This window comes from Podarcis pityusensis (genome assembly GCF_964106645.2).
Source record: "Podarcis pityusensis genome assembly, chromosome: 2".
Taxonomy (NCBI): Eukaryota; Metazoa; Chordata; class Lepidosauria; order Squamata; family Lacertidae; genus Podarcis; species Podarcis pityusensis.
The window spans coordinates 125,879,815-125,902,853 of NC_138029.1; the positions used below are offsets into that span (position 1 = coordinate 125,879,815).

General features: G+C 46.0%; 2 protein-coding genes across 4 annotated transcripts; one reads left to right on the top strand and one right to left on the bottom strand.

The window, feature by feature from the left end:
- Positions 1–1,751: 1,751 nt before the first annotated feature.
- On the bottom strand, positions 1,752–7,073 carry LOC308469978 (uncharacterized protein). Of its 2 annotated transcripts, none has more exons than XM_080993144.1 (3): positions 6,985–7,073; positions 5,801–5,878; positions 1,752–4,262 (listed from the first exon to the last, which is right to left on the bottom strand). In XM_080993144.1, the coding sequence occupies exon 3, from the start codon at positions 4,081–4,083 to the stop codon at positions 3,082–3,084; it is 1,002 nt and encodes a 333-aa protein (XP_080849270.1). In that variant the 5' UTR covers positions 4,084–4,262; positions 5,801–5,878; positions 6,985–7,073; the 3' UTR covers positions 1,752–3,081. The 2 variants fall into 2 exon arrangements, with proteins under 2 accessions (XP_080849270.1, XP_080849271.1); XM_080993145.1 differs by having other exon boundaries at positions 7,025–7,067.
- Positions 7,074–12,249: 5,176 nt separating this feature from the next.
- LOC308469549 (uncharacterized protein) lies at positions 12,250–22,024 on the top strand. 2 transcript variants are annotated; one of them, XM_080992167.1, is made up of 5 exons: positions 12,251–12,374; positions 13,626–13,761; positions 13,894–14,020; positions 19,145–19,222; positions 19,413–22,024. In XM_080992167.1, exons 2-5 carry the CDS (start codon positions 13,690–13,692, stop codon positions 21,053–21,055), a joined length of 1,920 nt encoding a protein of 639 aa, XP_080848293.1. In that variant the 5' UTR covers positions 12,251–12,374; positions 13,626–13,689; the 3' UTR covers positions 21,056–22,024. The 2 variants fall into 2 exon arrangements, with proteins under 2 accessions (XP_080848294.1, XP_080848293.1); XM_080992168.1 differs by lacking the exon at positions 19,145–19,222 and having other exon boundaries at positions 12,250–12,374.
- Positions 22,025–23,039: the final 1,015 nt, after the last annotated feature.

A 23,039-nucleotide genomic window follows, 5' to 3' on the forward strand; every position in this document is an offset into this window, starting at 1 on the left:
GCGGCTCTCTCGCTTCCGTAACCCCTTCCATGCACTCTCCTTCTGTCCAGCCAAAAGAGGCGCGCCTCGCCACACGCGCGCAGCCAGCAGCTCCCCAAGGGGTTCCTGCCAGGGGGAAACGGGGACGCGTCCCGAGGGGCGCTTGGGTTGAAAGCCATTCTCATAGGGATGGCCTTGGTGGCCATCTCAATTCCATTCCCACAAAGGTGCCCAAGGGGTGCAGGGCAGCTGAGCACAGATTGGCCAGCCAGATTGTGATAATGATAATGATTTTATTGTTTGTATGCTGCCCACCTCAATGGGTTTCCCCAGCCACTCTGGACAGCTGCAAAAAAAGAAGCAAAAAGTTCCCTAACTGGTTTGCCAGTGGGTGCCAATGAACTTCTTTTAGGACTGGTGTTATATGGTCCCTGAGGCCGCTCCCAGTCCCCAGTCTAGTTGCCGCATTCTGGATTAGTTGCAGTTTCCGTGTCACCTTCAAAGGTAGCCCCACGTAGAGCCCATTGCAGTAGTCCAAGGATAACCAGAGCATGCACCACTCTGGCAAGGCAGTCTGCAGGCAGGTAGGGTCTCAGCTGACATACCATGATAAAATAAATGATTAAGTTATTTTTATTATTAAACCTTTAGAAGGCGTCTGAAGGCAGCCCTGCATAGGGATGCTATTTAAGGTTTAATGTTTCATTATGTATTCATAAGAGGCTGGGTTGAAATAAATTGTTCTTGTCCTTGTTACACCTTTTAAGGATAAAAAGAAAAGTGTGTGTTTCTTCAAATGAGGTGGTGCAATGCAGACCCTGCAGTTGTGGGTTCCTTACTTGGCAACTGGACTGTGTGATCCAGGTCCCTGCTAATTGGTCCCAGAAGAGGTGCTTTTTCGGGGGCGGGTGGAGAAGTCCATTTGTCCTTTTCTTCCCCCTCCTCCCTCTCACCACCACCTTCCCACATGCAGCATCTTATTTTTGTCCTCCCTTGCCACCCACCTCCCTTGCTCACTTTTCCAATTCCCCTTATTGCAATTTATAGACGCGGGCAGAATGTCCACTGTCACCCCTCCTCTCCTTTCCAACGCTCCCCCTCCCCACTCCCAGGGGCTCCTTTTGTCCAATTGCCCAGGAAACATCTGATTTAGGGGGAACACTTCAGGTTTGTTTTGGACCACTGGGGCCCGTAGAGCTAGGAGTGGGAGAGCAGCCCCTGCCTTTGTTGCACAGCGGAGGAATATTTTTGTAGAAATTTCAGCATTTCTTAACACAGGCAAAAAGGTACTGTTGGCAGTGTTTACATAAATGCTTACAAACTCTTTTTATAAATGCTGTGATTCAAGGACTGGGAAAATATAAGCATTTTCCCATGACCTGCTTCCTAGAGGGAAGCGGTGTTAAAAAGCGTGGGGAGAGGATGGAGCCCTGAGACACCCCCTAAGTGAGTGCCCAGAGGTCCAAATGCTCATCCCCCCCAACATCACTTTCTGGACATGTCCCAGGACTAAGGAGTTTAACCACTGCATAACCCTGCCCCTAACTCCCAACCCTCCTAGACCGTCCGTGAGGATATGTCAGTATTTACACTGTCATTTAATTGGGAATGTATTTCACAAAGCAGAGGTAGCATTGGGGAAATGAGGTGGCGCTTGTTTGGTCAATTCAGTTTGCTCTTTCTTGACTGCTGAGAGGGAGAGGTGAGAGGTTTGGGGACTTTGTGCCCATGATGACTGGAGGAGTTTGGAAATAATACTCGTGGTTCAACTGTTGCCAACCTGACCAGTAAAGCTTTATTCTCAACAAGTTGGGTAAGGTATATATTTTTATCACAAATAGGTAACCGAATACCGTGGTCAACGGCATTAAAAACCACGGAGAGATCCCGCAGAACCAGGAAACAGCTTTTACCTTTTTGCCCGCCAGACATAATCAACCAGCACCAATCATTCCAAATCTATTTTCCCCTTCAAAGGGACTCCAGGAAGTTCCCAGAGGTGACAATTGCTTAGCTGATTGTTGGCCAAGGAAAGCCTAATCCCATCACCAAACTTGCCAAGGCGCCAGACCTGCAAAGGAAGTTCTATTGTACTTTGGGTGGTGGGACTTCAGAGGTGTTTGCCTCTGCTAATCTTATACCTGGGTCTTGCCCTGACAGGTCTGCTTATGCTAATCTTGTACCAAGGACTTGTCTGGACATGTTTGCCAACGTTGAACTAGTGTAACCTCTGTCTACCCCTCCCCCTTGGTGACATGTCAGTGATGTAGCAATGATGCTGTACGAACTGTATTCTGGGATATGGTGGGAAAGTTCTAAAAGTCTTTGTCACCCCATCCTCAGAGTTCAAAATTCCTCTTTGAACCTATTGCGCAATAAATTTTGATCTACAGCCATTTGCTCCAGTTGGTGGCTGGACTCCTTCCTTTATTCCGCAGGGTCGCGCGGGCTCTGCCCGACGAGCGGGGTTTCTGAGCAGCCTCACACCTAGACAGCGGCAAAAGTCTTGTTAGCACAAAGATGGAAGAATGAGGAAATCCCAACAAAAGAACAATGGGAAGAAAAACTGAGGAGATGTGCGGAATTTTTCCAAGCTGACATATCAACTGCGTGACAAGGACAATTGTAATTTCAAGGAAGAATGGGAACTATTTACAAACTATTTAAAAAGACAACAAAAGGATTTGGACTCCTTGGCAGGTGTTGAATAAACATCCACAAATTCATTAGTAGAACATATGATAGATAATGTACAATGATATGTACAATTTTATAACATGCAGAGAATAATATGTATAAACAAATCAGAGAGGGGAACTGAGGGAAGTCTCTGGAAGGGGGGAGATGGAGGGAGTTATATTGATTTATAAACGTGATTAAAAGTGATTAATTTTATTTATTTTTTTAAAAGCCACTGAGAGATCCAGCAGAACCAGGAAATAGCTTTTACCTCTGTCCCTAGCTCGCCAGAGATAATCAACCAGCACCACCAGGGTGGTCTCAGTCCAATGGCAGGGCCTGAAACCCAACTGGGACAAATGCAGTCTAAATGGTCCATATCCTGCAGATGTGCCTGGATTTATTCTGCAACCAAACATACATTTAAATAGTTTTTCCCATGTGAGTTTGCTGATGTCTTCTAAGCGTTGTACTGCTGGTGAAGCTTTTCCCACAATCCATGCATTTAAAAGGTTTCTCCCCTGTATGAGTTTGTAGATGTACATTAAAACTTGAACTCTGAATGAAGCATTTTCCACACTCAAAACATTTATATGGTTTCTCTCCTCTATGAGTACATTGATGCATTTTCAGCGATTCTCTATGACGGAAGCATGTTCCACACTCCATGCATCTAAATGGTTTTTCGCCTGTGTGAGTTCGTAGATGTATGGAAAGTTTTGCCCTTTCACGGAACGTCTTTCCACACTCTGTGCATTTAAATGGTTTTTCCCCTGTGTGAGTTAGTTTATGTCTTCTAAGCGTTCCACTCTCTCTGAAGCTCTTTCCACACTCTATGCATTTAAATGGTTTCTGCCCTGTGTGAGTTCGTTGATGGTTTTTAAGATGTCCGCTTTGACTGAAGCTCTTTCCACACTCCAGGCATTTAAAAGGTCTTGCGCCTGTGTGAGTTCGCTGGTGTATTCTAAGGGTTTCACTCTGACGAAAGCTCATTCCACAATCCATACATCTGAATGGTTTGTCCCCAGTGTGATTTCGTTGATGTACAGTAAGCTTTTCCCTATCCCTGAAGCTCTTTCCACACTCCATGCATTTAAATGGTTTCTCCCCTGTGTGAGTTTGATGGTGTCTTCTAAGTGTTCCACTGTCTGTGAAGCTCTTTCCACACTCCATGCATTTAAATGGTTTCTCCCCTGTGTGAGTTCTCTGGTGTCTTCTAAGCGTTCCACTTGCTGTGAAGCTCTTTCCACACTCAATGCATTTAAATGGCTTCTCCTCTGTGTGAGTCCTTTGATGGATTCTTAGCTTTCCGCTATCACTGAAGCTCTTTCCATACTCCATACATTTAAATGGTTTCTCCCCTGTGTGAGTTCCTTGATGTTGTGTAGGAGTTCCACTCCTACTGACGTCCTTTCCAAAATCCATACCTTTAAATGGTGTCTCCACTATTTCAGTTCCCTTGATGTGAACTAAGTGTGTTCACTGACTGAATCACATTGTATGTTCCACAAATTTAAATGATTTTTTCGTGATTCCTAATGAAAGTACAGATTGCTCTGTCTGTCTTCTCTATTGCTTGCATTGGCGTAGGTGGAAAGGAAATCCTGTAGAAGAGAAGAAGAGTTTGGATTTGATATCCTGCTTTATCACTACCCGAAGGAGTCTCAAAGGGGCTCACATTCTCCTTTCCCTTCCTCCCCCACAACAAACAGTCTGTGAGGTGAGTGGGGATGAGAGACTTCAGAGAAGTGTGACTAGCTCAAGGTCACCCAGCAGCTGAATGTGGAGGAGCGGTAACGCGAACCCAGTTCACCAGATTACGAATCTAATAATAATAATAATAATAATAATAATAATAATAATAATAAATTTTATTTATATCCCGCCCTCCCCAGCCTTAGCCGGGCTCAGGGCGGCTAACAACAATAAAACAGTACAAAAGTACAGCATAAACAACACTCTAAAATCATTCATTCTAAAATTAATTAATTCAATCTACCGCTCTTAACAACACTGGCTCTCCAAAGAAGAAACAAAAGAATATAACACACATCAAGTGCCTTTGGTACCTTCTCTTATTTTAACATCTCATACACTCTTCCTTCTTCTATGTGCCAATTGTTTAGGAAATGAAATAATGTCAGATAATAGCATTGCATCAACTTTTAATAATAATCAATTATTGTTAATAATGCAGCATGATCTAAGATACAGTGCTTCTCTAAAACTGGCAATTTAAATAAAGAGGTTCCTCACAGGAAAGGGAGCTGCTCTCCCTCCATGAACATGCCCTTTATTTCTCAGGTTCAGAATTCCTAATGACTTTTTTGTCCTAATCCCTTAAATGTTTGGTTGCAAGTCTCTTTGGGTAAGATAAAGTGACTAACAAATTCAATTAATCATAATAATGGACTACTACAGACATGTTCATCCGGTCGAGCGCGATTGACCAATAGATCATGTGAGTGATCCTGGTTGATCATGGGATTACTGGGATATGCGTCAGTTGTGCAGCTCCCTTTGATGGGGAGGAGAGAGAAAGGGCTGGCTTTGGGGGGCGGGGAGAGCTGCTTAAGGGGGAGGGGGGCTGGCCTGGGAGGGTGGAGAGATGACTGGGTCTTCAGAGAGAGAAGCTTTGCCTCCCTTTAATCCCCCCCAACTGAAACTCCCCCCTCCTGCATCCAGTTAGCCACCTCCTTCCACCCACGTACCTCATCCCCCCAGTGACAATGGGTAGATCACTGCCAGTTTTTTATACTGGGAGTAGATCGCAGTCTGTTGGGAGTTGGACGTGCCTGGACTACAGGAACCCCTGAATTTCAGTAGCAATCTTCCCGATCCCTTAAATCCCAAAGACATGAGAATAAAGATAGTGGGTAATACTGGGAATCTGGTGGAATAGAGAGGAGGAGTGGGACGTAGTTATCACTGCGTAAAGGTAAAAAAAAGATACCTCTGCCTACAACCTTCATAGCAATGGGCAGGGAAGGGTGGACTGGAGGCAACGTCTCTCCACAGAAACATGGGTAAATGGGTGAAATTGCAGAAGACAAGCCAAAATTGGGTCATCCTCACAATCCAGCAGGGCTTTTGATATATTTTTACGTAGTGAAATGTCTCACTGCATACTGCAAGAGCTTACCTCTCAATTTCCCCTTCACGTTTCTGTATTTTTCTTTTTCTAGCAAAATGTGCTTAGACTTGTGAGTCAGAGTCTCTCCTGTGTGGAACAAGTAAAAGAGAAGTGCTGTTTATGTCATATGTGACTGTCAACGTCTTCAGAAACATTCATCTTTTGAAGCTAAAACAACAAAGTTCCTGCTGGCCCATTGGAGGCTAATAAACCGCAGCATCAGCTCACGAAATGTTACGGACAAAATTACAGCATTGCTATAAACGATAATCCCACCCCCTCCCTTTCTCTCACACACAGTGTTTGTGGAATTCTGCACTCTCACACACCTCGCCTGTAATACTGGCAATCCTTGGCCTGAATATGCACATGAATGTGTGTAAAGCCTCCAGTCACAAGCATTGTCTACCCTAATAATGGACCCTTTGTCCTTTTAAGCACCCCAGACTGGGAAGGTGCACACATTCACTGTCTTTGGGTGCTGATGGATTGTGTCTCAGCTTGCAACTCCCTTTGACATATAGAAAGGTATAGAAAGGCTGTCCATATGTCTATTATATACAAATCCTGAAAGAATTTCCATAGCACCTCCAGCCATGTTTTTTTGAGTAGTGGACCACATTATCCCCTCAATTAACCATGCAGTGGAACTAAGGCTTAGAAACGAAACCCTGGGAGAGGCAGACGGGTTTTTTCTGGCCCTTCCTGGAAGAGGATTCCAGATGCAAAGACCCCCTCTGGACAGCCCTCTCTCCTTCCTCTCAGGAACTTCCTGCCTTTTCCTCTCCTCTCCAGCTGGACCAATGGCCTGGCTTGGTGTAACGCTGCTCTACCTTCTGAAGCCCCTAGCAGCAGCTGGCCTGGGGGATGGAGGAAGGAGGGTCCAGCTTCCAGGAAGGAGGGGAGGGTGGGGAATTGGACCCCCTCCCAATTTCAGGGACCCCTCTCCCCAAGGCAGGTTTCTGGGCAGGAGGGAAAAGCCAAGGCAGCGTCTCCGGAGATCCCCCCGCCAGCGCCCAAGTGGGAGACCTCCCTTCCAAAGGGCAGCGTCTCTTTCTCCCTCTGCACCCCTTTGCCAATGCTGGACGGGGCTTTCCTCCCCCAGGGATGCTTCCCTCCTTCCTCCCCATGTTCCTCTGCCCCCTCCGTCCCCAGTCTCTCCTGCGCCCAGAGACCCCCTTGGCACGGCTCACCCCTCGCCCTGCGCGCGGAATCCCTCTCGAGCGCACCGACCTCTCCATCCGGAGGAGCCTCCCAAGACGAGCGGGGGGGGCGGGGGAGGTAAGAGGCGGAAGTGGGGGAGGGAGGGGGGGTCTCTTCCCAGGCCTCTCTAGGCATCGCGGCTCTCTCGCTTCCGTAACCCCTTCCATGCACTCTCCTTCTGTCCAGCAAGAGGCGCGCCTCGCCACACGCGCGCAGCCAGCAGCTCCCCAAGGGGTTCCTGCCAGGGGGAAACGGGGACGCGTCCCGAGGGGCGCTTGGGTTGAAAGCCATTCTCATAGGGATGGCCTTGGTGGCCATCTCAATTCCATTCCCACAAAGGTGCCCAAGGGGTGCAGGGCAGCTGAGCACAGATTGGCCAGCCAGATTGTGATAATGATAATGATTTTATTGTTTGTATGCTGCCCACCTCAATGGGTTTCCCCAGCCACTCTGGACAGCTGCAAAAAAAGAAGCAAAAAGTTCCCTAACTGGTTTGCCAGTGGGTGCCAATGAACTTCTTTTAGGACTGGTGTTATATGGTCCCTGAGGCCGCTCCCAGTCCCCAGTCTAGTTGCCGCATTCTGGATTAGTTGCAGTTTCCGTGTCACCTTCAAAGGTAGCCCCACGTAGAGCCCATTGCAGTAGTCCAAGGATAACCAGAGCATGCACCACTCTGGCAAGGCAATCTGCAGGCAGGCAGGGTCTCAGCCAACATACCATGATAAAATAAATGATTAAGTTATTTTTATTATTAAACCTTTAGAAGACATCTGAAGGCAGCCCTGCATAGGGATGCTTTTTAAGGTTTAATGTTTCATTATGTATTCATAAGAGGCTGGGTTGAAATAAATTGTTCTTGTTGTCCTTGTTACACCTTTTAAGGAGAAAAAGAAACGTGTGTGATTCTTCAAAGGAGATGGTGCAATGCAGACCCTGCAGTTGTGGGTTCCTTCCTTGGCAACTGGCCTGCGTGCATCCAGGTCCCTGCTAATGGGTCCCAGAAGAGGTGCTTTTTGGGGGGCGGGGGGAGAAGTCCCTTTGTCATTTTCTTCCCCCTCCTCCCTCTCACCACCACCTTCCCACATGCAGCATCTTATTTTTGTCCTCCCTTGCCACCCACTTTTCCAGTTCCCCTTATTGCAATTTATAGACGTGGGCAGAATGTCCACTGTCACCCCTCCTCTCCTTTCCAACGCTCCCCCTCCCCACTCCCAGGGGCTCCTTTTGTCCAATTGCCCAGGAAACATCTGATTTAGGGGGAACACTTCAGGTTTGTTTTGGAACACGGGGGCCCATAGAGCTACGAGTGGGAGAGCAGCTCCTGCCTTTGTTGCACAGCGGAGGAATATTTTTGTAGAAATTTGAGCTTTTCTTAACACAGGCAAAAAGGTACTGTTGGCAGTGTTTACATAAATGCTTGCCAACTCTTTTTATAAATGCTGTGATTCAAGGACTGGGAAAATATAAGCATTTTCCCGTGACCTGCTTCCTAGAGGGAAGCAATGTTAAAAAGCGTGGGGAGAGGATGGAGCCCTGAACCACCCCCTAAGTTGAGCACCCAGGGGTCCAAACGCTCATCCCCCCCCCCAACATCACTTTCTGGACATGTCCCAGGACTAAGGAGCGGAACCACTGCATAACCCTGCCCCTAACTCCCAATCCTTCGATACCGTCCACGAGGATATGTTAGTATTTACAATGTCATTTCTTTGGGAATGTATTTCACAAAGCAGAGGTAGCATTGGGGAAATGAGGCGGCGCTTGTTTGGTTAATTCAGTTTGCTCTTTCTTGACTGCGGAGAGGGAGAGGTGAGAGGTGGGGGGACTTTGTGCCCATGATGACTGGAGGAGTTTGGAAATAATACTCGTGGTTCAACTGTTGCCAACCTGACCAGTAAAGCTTTATTCTCAACAAGTTGGGTAAGGTATATATTTTTATCACAAATAGGTAACCGAATACTGTGGTCAACGGCATTAAAAACCATGGAGAGATCCCGCAGAACCAGGGAACAGCTTTTACCTTTTTGCCCGCCAGACATAATCAACCAGCACCAATCATTCCAAATCTATTTTCCCTTTCAAACGGACTCCAGGAAGTTCCCAGAGGTGACAATTGCTGAGCTGATTGTTGGCCAAGGAAAGCCTAATCCCATCACCAAACTTGCCAAGGGGCCAGACATGCAAAGGAAGTTCTATTGTACTTTGGGTGCTGGGACTTCAGAGGTCTTTGCCTATGCTAATCTTATACCTGGGTCTTGCCCTGACATGTCTGCTTATGCTAATCTTGTACCAAGGACTTGTCTGAACATGTTTGCCAAGGTTAAACTAGTGTAACCCCTGTCTACCCCTCCCCTTTTGTGACATGTCAGTGATGTAGCAGTGATGCTGTATAAACTGTATTCTGGGAAAGTTCTAAAAGTCTTTGTCACGCCACCCTCGGGGTTCAAAATTCCTCTTTGAACCTGTTGCGCAATAAACTTTGGTCTACAGCTATTTGCTCCGGTTGGTGGCTGCACTCTTCCTTTATTCCACAGGGACCCGTGGGCTCTAACTGACGAGCTGGGTTTCTGAGAAGCCTCACACCTAGATTTTTCCATAACAGCCAACAAGTCGGTCTCAGTCTGATGGCAGGGCCTGAAACCCAATTGGGACAAATGAAGTCCAAATGGTCCATTATCCTCCAGATGTGCCTGGATTTATTCTGCAACCATACATACATTCAAATTGGTTTTCCCATGTGAGTTTGCTGATGTCTTCTAAGCGTTCCACTATTAATGAAGTTCTTTCCACAATCCATGCATTTAAAAGGTTTCTCCCTTGTGTGAATTTGTAGATGTACGTTAAGGCTTCCACTCTGAATGAAGCATTTTCCACACTCAAAACATTTATATGGTTTATCTCCTGTATGCGTATATTGATGCATTTTCATCAATTCTCTCTGACTGAAGCATTTTCCACACTCAAAACATTTATATGGTTTATTTCCTGTATGAGTATATTGATGCATTTTCAGCGATTCTCTATGACGGAAGCATGTTCCACACTCCATGCATTTAAATGGTTTTTCCCCTGTGTGAGTTCGTAGATGTATGGAAAGTTTTGCCCTTTCACAAAAGGTCTTTCCACATGCCATACATTTAAATGATTTTTCCCCTGTGTGAATTCGCTTATGTCTTCTAAGGTTTCCTCTACAATTGAAGCTCTTTTCACACACTATGCATTTAAATGGCTTCTCTTCTGTGTGAGTTAGTTGATGGTTTGTAAGGTTTCCACTATCACTGAAGCACTTTCCACATTCTATGCATTTAAATGGTTTCTCCCCAGTGTGAATTCGCTGGTGTCTTTTAAAGTTTCCACTCTGACTGAAGGTCTTTCCGCACTCCATACAACTAAATGGTTTCTCACCAGTGTGAGTTCGATGATGTGCATTAAGGTGTTTACTCAAAAGGAAGCTCTTTCCACACTCTATACATTTATATGGTTTCTCCCCCGTGTGAGTTCCTTGATGTTTTGAAGGAATTCCACTCCCACGGAAGTCCTTTCCGCAATCCATGCCTTTAAATGGTGTCTCCACTGTTGCAGTTCATTGATGTGAACTCATTGTGCTCCCTGACTGAATCACATTGTACATTCCACATATTTAAATTCTATCTTTTTTATTCCTAATGAAATCTCTGATGGCCCCTCCGAATTCTGACTGCCTTCTCCATCACCTGGTTGGGAGTTGGGGGAAAGGAAATCCTGTTAAAAGGGAACAAAGCAATGGCACCTTCTCTTGTGTTAACATTTGTTTAACATTTCACACATGCTCCCTTCGCCTGTGTTCCTGTTTAAAAAAATGAAATCCAGCCCCCTGAAATACAGGAATCTTTTGCCCCACATGGGTCTCCAAGTCACTTCCCTGAGATTAAGAGTCTTATGCTTTACTGACTGAGCTGAGTTTAAAAGCTTTACTTCCAGGAACTTGATTTAAGTGTTACAGAAAGAGTAAACATTACATTGCCTCAGGTATGCAGGCCTCTTCTAACCCACTCTGGTCTCATTATAAGACCCTGAGGTAGCATATATTTGCCAAAAATTAGATTTTCCCCTAAAAAATAATAATCAAAATTAATTCTGCCTAGGGTTTCCCCTGAGATGTTGCCGATTTAGCCAAATTCCCTCACGATGCCATTTTTACACCCCAAAACCAAGGACATGTGAGGAATTTTTCTGATATATGGGAATATATATATCAGGCTTACTAGCTGCTTTGCTTTTCAATATTCTCCGGTTGGCCTCTGTTATTTTCTCCTACCAATAGGGAACCCACTTAAGGACTCTATATGGGCTCTTGGGTACCCCATGAGGGAAGAAGGGCAGATTTTGTTTACAACAGGGGGCTACATAATTGATCAGGACACAGCGTGCGTACACCATTTGAATGGCAATGCCAATCAACTTGGGCAGGGGAGGGAGCAGACCCCTCAAATATTTTATGGGGAGGGGCGAAGGGACCTCGGCTCCCCGACAGCGCACAAGGTGGATACGTCCCTCCGAAAGGCCACGTTTCCCGTTCTCTGTCTCCAGCCCGCCCCCCCCCCGCCCCCGGCCAATGCTCACTGGACTTATCTTGTTCTTGCCCCGGGGATGCTTCCATGCCCCCCAGCCCCTCCCCAGCATCCTCTGCCCTCCCTGAAGCTCTCCTGCGCCCGGAAACCTCCCTTGGCACATCTCACTCCTCGCCCTGCGCGCCAAGTCTTTCCCGAGCGTGCCCACATCTCCATTCGCAGGGAGGGGGGGAGTAGCAAGGGGGGGTCTCTAGCCAGGCGTCCCTCGCGTCCTTTAACCCTTACGTGGACTCCCTCTCTCCGTCTCTGCAGCCCAAAGGGACCCCCCAAGGCGCACCACGGATGCGCCTCGCAGCGCGCGCGGAGCCCGGAGCGCCCTGGGAGATTCCTGCTGGGGAGACACCGGCCGACGCATCGTGGAGGTCCGGAACCCGCAGAGGGACGCCGGGTTTGGGGTCCCGGTTCGACTTCCCTTTAGGGTGGTCGCAAGTAACTGCTCTCTCCCAACCCCTCCAGCAAAACAGGAATAAGTGAAATGTAGAAGGCTCACCTTCTTCCACCGCCGTTTTTTCGGGGGGGGGGGGTCTTTTCTGGCTGCCGCTGCCGGGGATCGAACCTGCGTCCTTCTCACTAAATAAACGAGATTACATAGAGCTTTGCTTGCGGGGGATCAGGATTTCCGCTTGGGTCTATCGAGCTGCGCTTCCTAGAGAGGCAAGAGGGGGGGGTTGCAGGGGGAGGAGGGATGGAAGTGGCAAAGTTGGAGGGGAGGGGGGGGTCTCCATGCAGAGCCCCAGAAGAGAAGCTGGCCGGTTGAAGGGGAGAAAGAGGTGCAGCATATTTGGGCGTGGGAGGAGGGTGAAGGACTTGCTTTTCCTCCCCCTTAATCTACAAACTGGGCAGCTGGGAGGGGAGGGGAGGAAGGATTTGGGGAGGCGGGTGAGAGGCAAGTAGGATCCGTTTAGTGGGGGGGGGGGATCCAGGCAATCCGGCTGCAAAATAGAGCCCTCCCCGCCCCAACAGGGTTTGCATTACAAGATCCTCCTTGAAGCAGAGAGATCAAGCCAACATCCCTAGGGGATAGGAGGGGGCGAGGTGGGGGGCTGCCTGAGACGAATCCGCCCTCATGCAACCTAACTGCAAATAGGCTTGCAGCCCCATCCTGTGCAAGCTTACTCAGAAGTCAGTCCTACTCCATTCAAAGGGGTTGCAGCCTCATTCCACCTAGTGATGCTCTGCTGAACAGCCTGCATCTCCGCTCTCACCACTGCCCCCTCCTGCCCGCCCACCCCCTCCATTGCTCCTTCCAGGCTCTGCCTCAGTGGGCTCCTGGTAGAACCGGAGATCGGGAGGGCAAATGGGGGAGGGAGTCTGCTTTGGTGCAGGGGAAACAGCTGGAGAACAGAGACAATCCTTTTGATTCGGAGAGCAGGAGCAGATCTTGAAGTATGTGGGGGGGGGGGTGAGAGAGAGAGGGACAATGTTAAGGGAAATCGGCCTCTGGAGCTTCCCTAGTAAGAAAGAGGCTGATGTGAGAAGGAGGCAAAAGGAAACAATAATTTGCCTATTGAGAAGGGGAAGCGAATTCCAGATGTCTACCTTTGCTTAATATTTGTTCCCCGTCAAAGGTATGCCATCTGTGTAAGGTCCCGGGCCACAGGGAGGTTAGGCTGGCCTCAACCAGAGCCAGGGCTTTTTCGGCCGTGGCCCCAATCTGGTGGAAGGCTCTGTCACAAGAGACTAGGGCCCTGCGGGACTTGATATATTTCCGCAGGGCCTGCAAGACAGAGCTGTTCCACCAGGCCTTTGGACAAGGCACAGTCTGACCCCCTCCTTCTGTAATCCTCACAGAACTCTTGTCCAATGGTTGCCATGAATTTGATTTTGATTTGATTTTGAATTGATTTTTAAATGAATTGATTTTAGAATGTTGTGTTACTTTTATTGTTGTTAGCCGCTATGAGCCTGGCTTCGGCTGGGGAGGGCGGGATATAAATAAATTATTATTATTATTATTATTATTATTATTATTAATCTCCCACCCTTAATAAATCTGTCTTTCTCCATTGCTCACATCAAAGACCTGCTCCCTGCTTTGACGTGCATCTTGGCAACAGGTGAGGGAGTCCCAGAAGTGGCAGCGCAATGGCCTCCAAGACCCCCTCTTGGTCTCTTCTCAGAGGTGGAGAGGAAAGAGGAGCCAGGCAGCTTCCTCAGGTAGGGAAAGAGCAACGGGAGCAGGGAGGAGGGAAGAGGCACAGATGGGACCACCCAGCCTCCCTCTGTGTTGAGTGGGGATGATGGGGATCTAAGAGTAGCTCTGTTTTCTTCCTCTTCTTCTTCTTCCAGGCCCTCTTGACCTTTGAGGAGGTGGCTGTGTTTTTCACGGAGGAGGAGTGGGCTCTGCTGGATCCTGGCCAAAGAGCTCTGCACACGGAAGTCATGGAGGAGAATTATGAGATGGTGGCCTCTTTAGGTAAGGGCACATTTTTATTCCTCTTGGCTGTTAGACGTTGGAGGTGTGAATCTCCTGTTTGAGCCATTTATTCATGCCATGTAGGAACAAGCAGTAGCCATCGATAGACCTCTCCTACTCAATGCATTTGTCTCATATTCTTTTCAAGCCACCCAAGTTTGTGGCCATCACTGCCCCCTGTGGGAAATTTCCCTAGTTTAACTATGCACTGTGTGAGGAAGGACCTTCTTTCATCTGTCCTCAACCTTCCAACATTCTGTCATGTGACAAAGACACATGAGGGCAGAAGCAGCAAAGCAGGCTGGGAAGTGCAATCATTTGGGCCTAGTAAAGTTATTCAGGCCTAACTGCCAACTGCTGAGTCACTCCGACATGTGACTCATTCTCCTCCTTATAAGTAGCAGCCATTTTCTCCCTGTGTTCTCTGTAAGATTTCAGTCAGAGTTAATCTGCCTCAGTTGTGAGCAGAGTCAATATGTAATTTCAGTCAAACTGTTTGGAACCATGTTGTTTATGTAGAAGTTTATTTTAACTCAGTAAAGCTCTTATTCTTTCACTTAAAAACTCTGCATTATTAATTTACGCTGCGCGTCACATTCGGCATAAAGGAGTCGCTCCATCCCCATTTTAAATAAAATTATTATTATTATTTTTTAAATGATATTTATTGAGAATTTTAAAGTTACAAAGAAAAAAGAAAGAAAAAACAAGAGAGAGAAAGAAAGAAAAAGGTAGATAAAAGTAACAATTAAACAAAAATAAAATAAAAACCAAAGTCAAAAAGAAAAAACAAAACACACAATGCATCAAAATCAAAAAGCAAAAATAAACAAAAAATTTAAAAACAAATCCAATATTCCCAAATCCTTAACTTTCATTAACTTATTTCATCGACCTCCTCACACCTCCCTTTTTTGTATTCTAGTTGTTAATTATCTCAGCAAATCCTTTCCATCTTTCACAATATTCTGTCATTAAATTACCTTAATCTATTTTAACCTTATCTTACCATAAAAAACCCTAAAACTTAAAACTTAAATCTTATTTATACCAAATTCTTTTAACCATAACATATTCTTACTTAACATTTCTGCTAAAGCCAAATAATTTCATTCCAACATTTTTCTAATACTCATTAATTTTACGATACTTTTCTAAATAAATTTTTAAAACTTTCTTCCAATCTTCATCCATCGTCTCTTCTTCCTGGTCTCGGGTTTTGTCAGTCCTTTCTATCCCATCCATCTAGTCCATCAACCTGGTGACCTTATATCCAAGGCTCTTAAGTCTTTTCCATGTCCCTTCCGCAGGTCTTCTTCATGTTTATACCTGTACCTTACTTTGTCTTCTGCTCCTTTCACTTGGGGAGACTCCAGCTTGACAATATTTTTGTCCTTTCTCGACAAGTCAGCCCCTTTTCCATAGTCAACACTGAAATCCATGTGGTATTTAAAGGCATGTTTCAAAGTCCCTCCAAAGTTAAGGGCCCCCACAACTCCGAACTCCCCCCGGCCCAAAGCCAGACTTGAAAACATCCCTGCATAGGGGGATCCATCCAGCCCCCCATCTCCAAGCCAAACAGAACTCCATCTCTCCAAATCTGACTTTTTCCAGGTTCATTCGTCAAATCCAACAACTCATGTTCCTGCTGGGCCACAGCTCCCTCCATCTCTGCCACCCGAGGTCCAGCAACAACCTCCTCCCTCATCTGATCTGTCAAAGCACATTCCTGGATTAATTCCTGAGTGGGTTCTATATAGGTACCCATTGCCTGTCCAAAATTTCCGATCGCAACAGTCATCAAATCCATCTTCTCATGTAACTGTTCCAATAAAGCACTTGTCTTGCAAAAGGCAAGCACCAAAGCCTCTGAGCACATTCTTGTTCAACGTCGAAGTCTGGTCCCACGATCTTTAATCTCTGCAGCTGCAAAGCTCCCCAGTTCGACTTTAATAACAGTTTCACAAGCTCCCTCTAGGGGAAACAATTTCTATTTGTATCCATCTTTTTTTTTTAAGCAGATCTAGCAACAAAGTTTTCCTTTTTCAGATATTTTGTCGATATTCTGTTCCTTTTAAATGCGAAAGGGAACAATGGAATCAATATGTTTCTCTTCTTTTAACTATCTGTCAAAAACGTTTGTCCATAGTCAATGAACTTCCCCAAAACGTCTGTCCTGACACCCCGCTCCCAGGTTCAAGACGGTGGAAAATTACCTTTCTTTACTCTCTCTTCTGCAGGTTTAAACAGTCTAAAAAAGGTTTCCCCCTCTTCTCCTGCTTCCAAGGGGGGTTCAGTAATTTTAAATGATGAAAATTTAATCCTTTACAAACGACTTTCTAAACTCTAGCTTGCCACGTCTTTGCTTCAATCTATCTACAAAAGCGGAAGGCGGACTTCCTGTTTAGACCTTCCCGCTTTTGGTGCCTAATTAAGAAATTTCATAGTCCAATTTTCTGTTCTACTCACGGGCAGTTGTTTGAAATCCAATTGTCCACAGGAAAAAGTCAGTGCTCTCCGGCAACAGCAATGCGGCTTCACTCCGTGAAAGAAGCAGTCGATTCAAAGCACCGCGCCACTCACCCCACGTCGCTCCGGATCCCCAAAACAGGGTTTCCCCGCGAGTTGGGGAGGCGCAAAGGGTGCCAGCCGAATCCCACGTCCACAGGCTTCTCCCGCCTGTGGTTTTTGATGGGTCTCTGCCTCGCCGTGGCGGTTCAGACCCTATTTTCCACAGAGTGGATTCCTCCCGATCGGAGGAAATCCGCCATTGCCAGAGGCGCCAACCTGGAAGTCCCCCCCCCCCCCAATTTTAAATAAAATTACAGTGGAAGGAAAAGAAATAGAAAATCTGAAAGAAATCAGGGGATGATTTGTGAATTTTTATAGACAGCAAATTTTTTCAGCAGGGGGCTGGTCCACTGCCCCTCAGACCTTGCGGGGGGCCGGACTATACTTTGGGGGGAAATGAACAAATTCCTATGTTCCACAAATAACCCAGAGATGCATTTTAAATAAAAGGACACATTTTACTCATGTAAAAACATACTGATTCCCGGACCGTCCGTGGGCCGGATTTAGAAGGCGATTGGGCTGGATCCGGCCCCCAGGCCTTAGTTTGCCTACCCATGGCTTAGAATCATAAGAGTTAGAAGGGATCCCACAGGTCATCTAGTCCAGGGACAGATGTCAAATTAACCAGCTTGTCACTTCCATTCCCTTTTTCTAAAAAATAAAATGAAAAATTATTCCATTGGCTACTTTCCAATCCTCAGATATGTCCAAGGGACAAATTACATACCGAATATAAGCCACACTCGCAAATAAGCCGCACGTTTAAAATTCATGGGGTGGGGAGGAAAAAAGACAATACCCAAATATAAGCCGCTCCCTTAAAATTCAGCAGGCACTCACACACGTTCCGTTTTACCATATGTCTGTTTCAGCTGCATTATCGCCATTTTTTGTAAGATTGCAAATTTAAGCCGCACTTTAACTTTTCACTGTCGGAGTGGGGGGGGGAGTGCGGCTTATATTCAGGCCAATATAAGCTCCTGAAAAAGGCTAACTACAGTGGTACCTCTAGTCATAGCTGTCAAGTGTCCCTTATTTGAAGGGACAGTCCCTTATTCCAGCGCCATGTCCCGCTGCTGTCCCTTATTAATAGATGTCCTTGAATGTCCCTTAAATGATGTCCCTTAAATTTCAAAGGAAGCAGCTCCTCTCCCTCCCTCCGTGCCGGCCAGGGAGGAGGGAGTCTCCGACTGTGTTGCTTGGCTGTGTTGCTCACCCAATAAGAAGTCTAAGAATGACTGGGGGGTGGAGCTTGCATGTCTTGTGTGTGGCTAGTTAATGCAAGCTGAGAGGTTTTTTGAATGCTGGACGCCATTTTGTTGCACGTGCTGCTGCAAACTTTGCAGTGCAAAGCCAGGCCGGGGAGACATCTTAAGTTGAGGCTGCATAGGCCTTGAATAGATTCTATTCAGTTGAACCTCTGGTTACAAAGTTGGTTGGACAGTGTTCTCGAAGCTACCAGCATGAGTTTGACCAGACTGCAGGAGGACAGGAAGACTGGAGTGCCTGGAACAGGTGAGGCTGCAGGTCCCTTATTTTGGCTGCTGGTCCCTTATTTTCAAGGCTGCTGGTCCCTTATTTTCAAATCTGTAAGTTGACAGCTATGCCTCTAGTTATGAACTTAATTCGTTCCAGAGGTCCGTTCTTAACCTGAAACTGTTCTTAACTAGAGGCGTGCTTTCGCTAATGGGGCCTCTTGCTGCCGCTGCACCGCCAGCACATGATTTCCGTTCTTATCCTGGGGCAAATTTCTCAACTTGAGGTAACTCTTCCAGGTTAGTGGAGTTTGTAACCTGAAGCATTTGTAACCTGAGGGGTTTGTAACTCGCGGTACCACTGTAGTTTATTATTGTATTTTTTTCAACACACTTTTAAGAGTACAGTCATACCTTGGGTTACAGACGCTTCAGGTTGTGCGTTTTCGGGTTACGGACGCGCCAAAACCAGGAAGTACCGGAAAGGGTTACTTCTGGGTTTTGGCACTCACGCATGCGCTAAATCACACTTTGCGCATGCGCAGAAGCGCCAAATCGCAACCCGCGTGTGCGCAGATGGGTTGTGAACACTGTGGGTTGTGAACGTGCCTCCCGCATGGATCACGTTCGCAACCCGAGAGTCCACTGTACCTGTTTCCCTGGAGTTTCTTACTTTAGTTTAGCATGGGTCAGTGACAAATTTTCAAGTGAAGTATCTGGTCCGGATATGTGATCCCTTTTCATTGGATCATTGAAATGTAGAGTTGGAAGGGACCCCAAAGGTCATCTACCCCAACCCCCTGCAATGCAAGAATCTCAACTCAAGCATCCATGACAGATGGCCACTCAACCTCTGCTTAAGAACATGCAAGGAAATAGAGTCCATAACCTCCAGAGAGAGACTGTTCCATTGTCGAACAGCTCTTACCATCAGAAAGCTCTTCCTGATGTTTAGTCGGAATGATATTATTATTATTTTGTATCTTGGATTTGAGGTCATAGGTATACGCATTGATTTGAAATGGCTTTATATTTTGTGGCCCAAAGTAACTAATATTGTCTCTTTCCCTGAAAGAATCAGACCTCAACTCCTGTTGGGAAGAAAGACAAGATCCATTTCTCCAGAATCCCAAAGAAGGGGAGATATCAGCAGGTAGGTGCTTAGTTGAGACTGTAGGATATTCAGAAGCTAACTTCAGATGTAGCTGAGGAGGGAGAGAAGTAGGGAGACATGCTTGAAAATGGTAAAATCAGAGAAGCTGAGAACTGGGCCTGACCTACAATGAGAGTCTCTGCTTTACCTTGCAATTTGAATGGCATTTTCTTTTTCTGCCTCAAAACAGGTAATGGGCAGAAGAGTGAGAAATATGATGAGCCATTCATGGTGTCTGTAGAAAACATGGAGCATGAAGCACAGAAAGAGACCTTTGTAAATCAACAATCAACCAAAAAGTATGTAGGAAATACGTGGGAGAACTGGAAAAATAACTCCCTTACTACTCAGGATATTGGTGTCCATGTATCCCTGAATCCACAGGAAGAATGCTCAGGAAGTAGCAGTGTAGAGTGTGGAAAGAGCTTCAGTCAGAGTGGAAACGTTAGTTTACATCAAGGAACCCAAACAGGGGAGAAAATGTTTAAATGCACGGAGTGTGGAAAGAGCTTAAGCAGTGCTGGTAACCTTGTCAAGCATAAAAAAACCCACACAGGGGAGAAACCGTTCAAATGCATGGAGTGTGGAAAGAGTTTCAGCCAGAGCGGAAACCTTATTGCACATCAAAGAACCCACACAGGGGAGAAACCATTTAAATGTATGGTGTGTGGAAAGTGTTTCAGTCTTAATCACCATCTTACATTACATCAAAGAACCCATACTGGGGAGAAACCACATACATCCACGGAGTGTGGAAAGAGCTTCTGTTCGAGTAGTGTCCTTATTGTGCATCAAAGAACCCACACCGGGGAAAATCAATTTAAACCTATGTTGTGTGAAAAGAGTTTCAGTCTCAATCACCATCTTACTTTACATCAGAGATCCCACACTGGGGAGAAACTGCATAAATGCAGGGAGTGTGGAAAGAGCTTCAGTCATAGGAGTAACCTTAGTTTACATGAAAGAACCCACACTGGGGAGAAACCATTTGAATGTATGGTATGTGGAAAGAGCTTCAGCCAGAGTGGAAACCTTACTGCCCATCAAAGAACCCACACAGCAGAGAAACCATTTCAATGTATGGTGTGTGGGAAGAGTTTCACTTTTAGTCACTCTCTTACTTTACATCAAAGAACCCACACCGGGGAGAAACCGTTTGAATGCATGGAGTGTGGAAAGAGCTTTAATTGTAGGAGTGCACTTACTGTACATCAAAGAACACACACTGGGGAGAAACCGTATGAATGCATGGAGTGTGGAAAGACCTTTCGTCGTAGGAGTAACCTTACTTTCCATCAAAGAGCCCACACCGGGGAGAAACCATTCAAATGTATGGAGTGTGGAAAGAGCTTCAGACATAGCGGAAGCCTTACTGCACATCAAAGGACCCACACTGGGGAGAAACCATTTCAATGTATGGAGTGTGGAAAGAGTTTTAGTCTCAATTATTATCTTACTTTACATCAAAGAACCCACACTGGGGAGAAACCATTTTTATGCATGAAGTGTGGAAAGAGCTTCACTTGTAGGAGTGCGCTTACTGTACATCAGAGAACCCACACTGGGGAGAAACCGTTTGAATGCATGGAGTGTGGAAAGGGCTTCACTTGTAGGAGTGGACTGACTGTGCATCAAAGAGCCCACACAGGGGAAAAACCATTTCAATGCCTCGAGTGTGGAAAGAGCTTCCGTCGTCGGAATAACCTTACTTTACATCAAAGAACCCATACAGGGGAGAAACCATTTAAATGTATGGAGTGTGGAAAGAGCTTCAGCCAGAGTGGAAACCTTGCAACACATCAAAGAACCCACATAGCAGAGAATGGAGCATGAGAAGAGCTGCAATGTACTATGATGTAAGGTTTTCTTCCTGCTTGGTGAGAAAAAACCGTCAACAGTGAAGCCTAATGGAACCGAACTGCCAAAAGTACAATGTATGGCAGCGCAGCTATGTTTCATCTTAGAGTTATGCAAAGTAATCAATACACATTCATAGCCGCCATAATTGATTATAAGGGGGAAAGAAGAAATTCCTAGCACTGCTATGTTAAGTGCCTGAGGCAGTATCCTCACTCTGCCTAATGTTTGGGCTGGCCCTGTTTGAAATTTGGAATGGGGCACAGATTTGGTGTAAATCCAAGTGGTGGAAAAGGAGATAAGACAAAGCGTAGCTCCTTGGTCAGAGGTGTGGCTAAAGACACTGTTCTACTGCCATCACCCTTTCCTTTAAGGAAAATGGTCACGTATCTCCGGTATCACAAGGCGACTACAAGCAACGATCGATTGACTTGCATTTGATATGAGCATCGTGCATCGTGACAAGCCGGAAGGGGGCAGATTGGGGAGGGGGCAGGCTTATGAGTGCTTCACCACCATACGCCAATTGCGGGTGGCTTGTATTTGGGGTCTTCTGGTGGCTTAGGATGTCTACTTGGGAAATGTGATATATTTGACTTTGACTCTACATGTTGAAAAAGAGCCACAGGCCACTCCCTCCAAAGAGAAGGGGGGGCAGGACCTTAAAACCTGAGCTGCCCTAGCAGCTTTAATCCCACCCCTTTTCATGACGGGGTCCACAGTGCATCTTCCATACCAGCGAGAGACTGGCCATTTGCTGTGTTATGCATTAGTACACTAGAAATACTATACTGCTTGTGAATAGGCTATGCTTAGTCCAGGTAAAGAGCTACAGCAGTCTGCTTTGTTTTGTAATCTTTAACCTGGGGTGGTGGTGTTTTTTTGTTTTGTTTTTTCGCTTTTGGGCCTCCTACCTTTTATTCTAAATAAAGTTTCACAATCTGACCAGCTCTTCAGACTGTCCTGTCACTGGGGCTCTTTTGAGTACCAACCTTTAGTCTATTCAGAAGCATATCAAATATCAACATAAAGGATGTTTAGATTAAAACTGCTGCAGTGGTAGCCTAATAATATTTATTTATTTATTTATTTATACATACATACATACATACATACCCCGCCCATCTGCCTGTCAGCATCGCCCTAGAGCCAGTGCACCAACTGGACTCTTGCACCTCAACCCCGACTGGGCTAGGCGAGCTGGGTAGCACCGCCAGAGACCTCCTTCTCACAGGAAACGGTCACAGTGCTGTGGACTCACAGCTCAGAGCTGAGAGCACCGGATTCACTGTCTCAATAATACAGTCGTTGCGCAGCAGAGTTTTGCAGAGTCTTGCAGAGTATAAACCACTCGGAGAGCAGCTCTGTAGAATATCTTCCTTTTATTCTATAACTACAACTATGATACAAAACTATATACAGAGCTGAATATTCTAAGCATAAATCAATGCTACACTGAGAGTCTGCAGCTGCTCTTAGCAGCAATCTTATCTCTAGGATCTCTAACACTCTCACTCTCTCCGATACACTGACTGACTGACTCTCTCTCTCACACACACACAGATATGTTGCTGGGCAGAATAAGTAGATAGGCAGGACACGCCTCCTTCTCTCTGGAGAGTCAGCAGAGACCATCAGGAGATGATCAGGAGATTCTTGGGTATGGGAGGGGTGAAATCTCCTCATCCTCCCCCATTTCATCCGACCATTCAAGAATCTTTAACATAACTGCAATTTACATAAAATACACATTGTGACAATATGAATGAATAAGCAGCTTCTGGAAAAATCGTCACACACATTTCTTCCTCTCAAATGCAAATTGACATCTCTAATTAGGCAGATTTGAACAATCTTTCAGAACTCAAATACACGCTTTCCTTCAAATATCAGGTAAGGAAATAAATGCAGCGTTCTGTGCTATTACTCTCAGCACACTTCATGCCTGGTTTAAAAACCC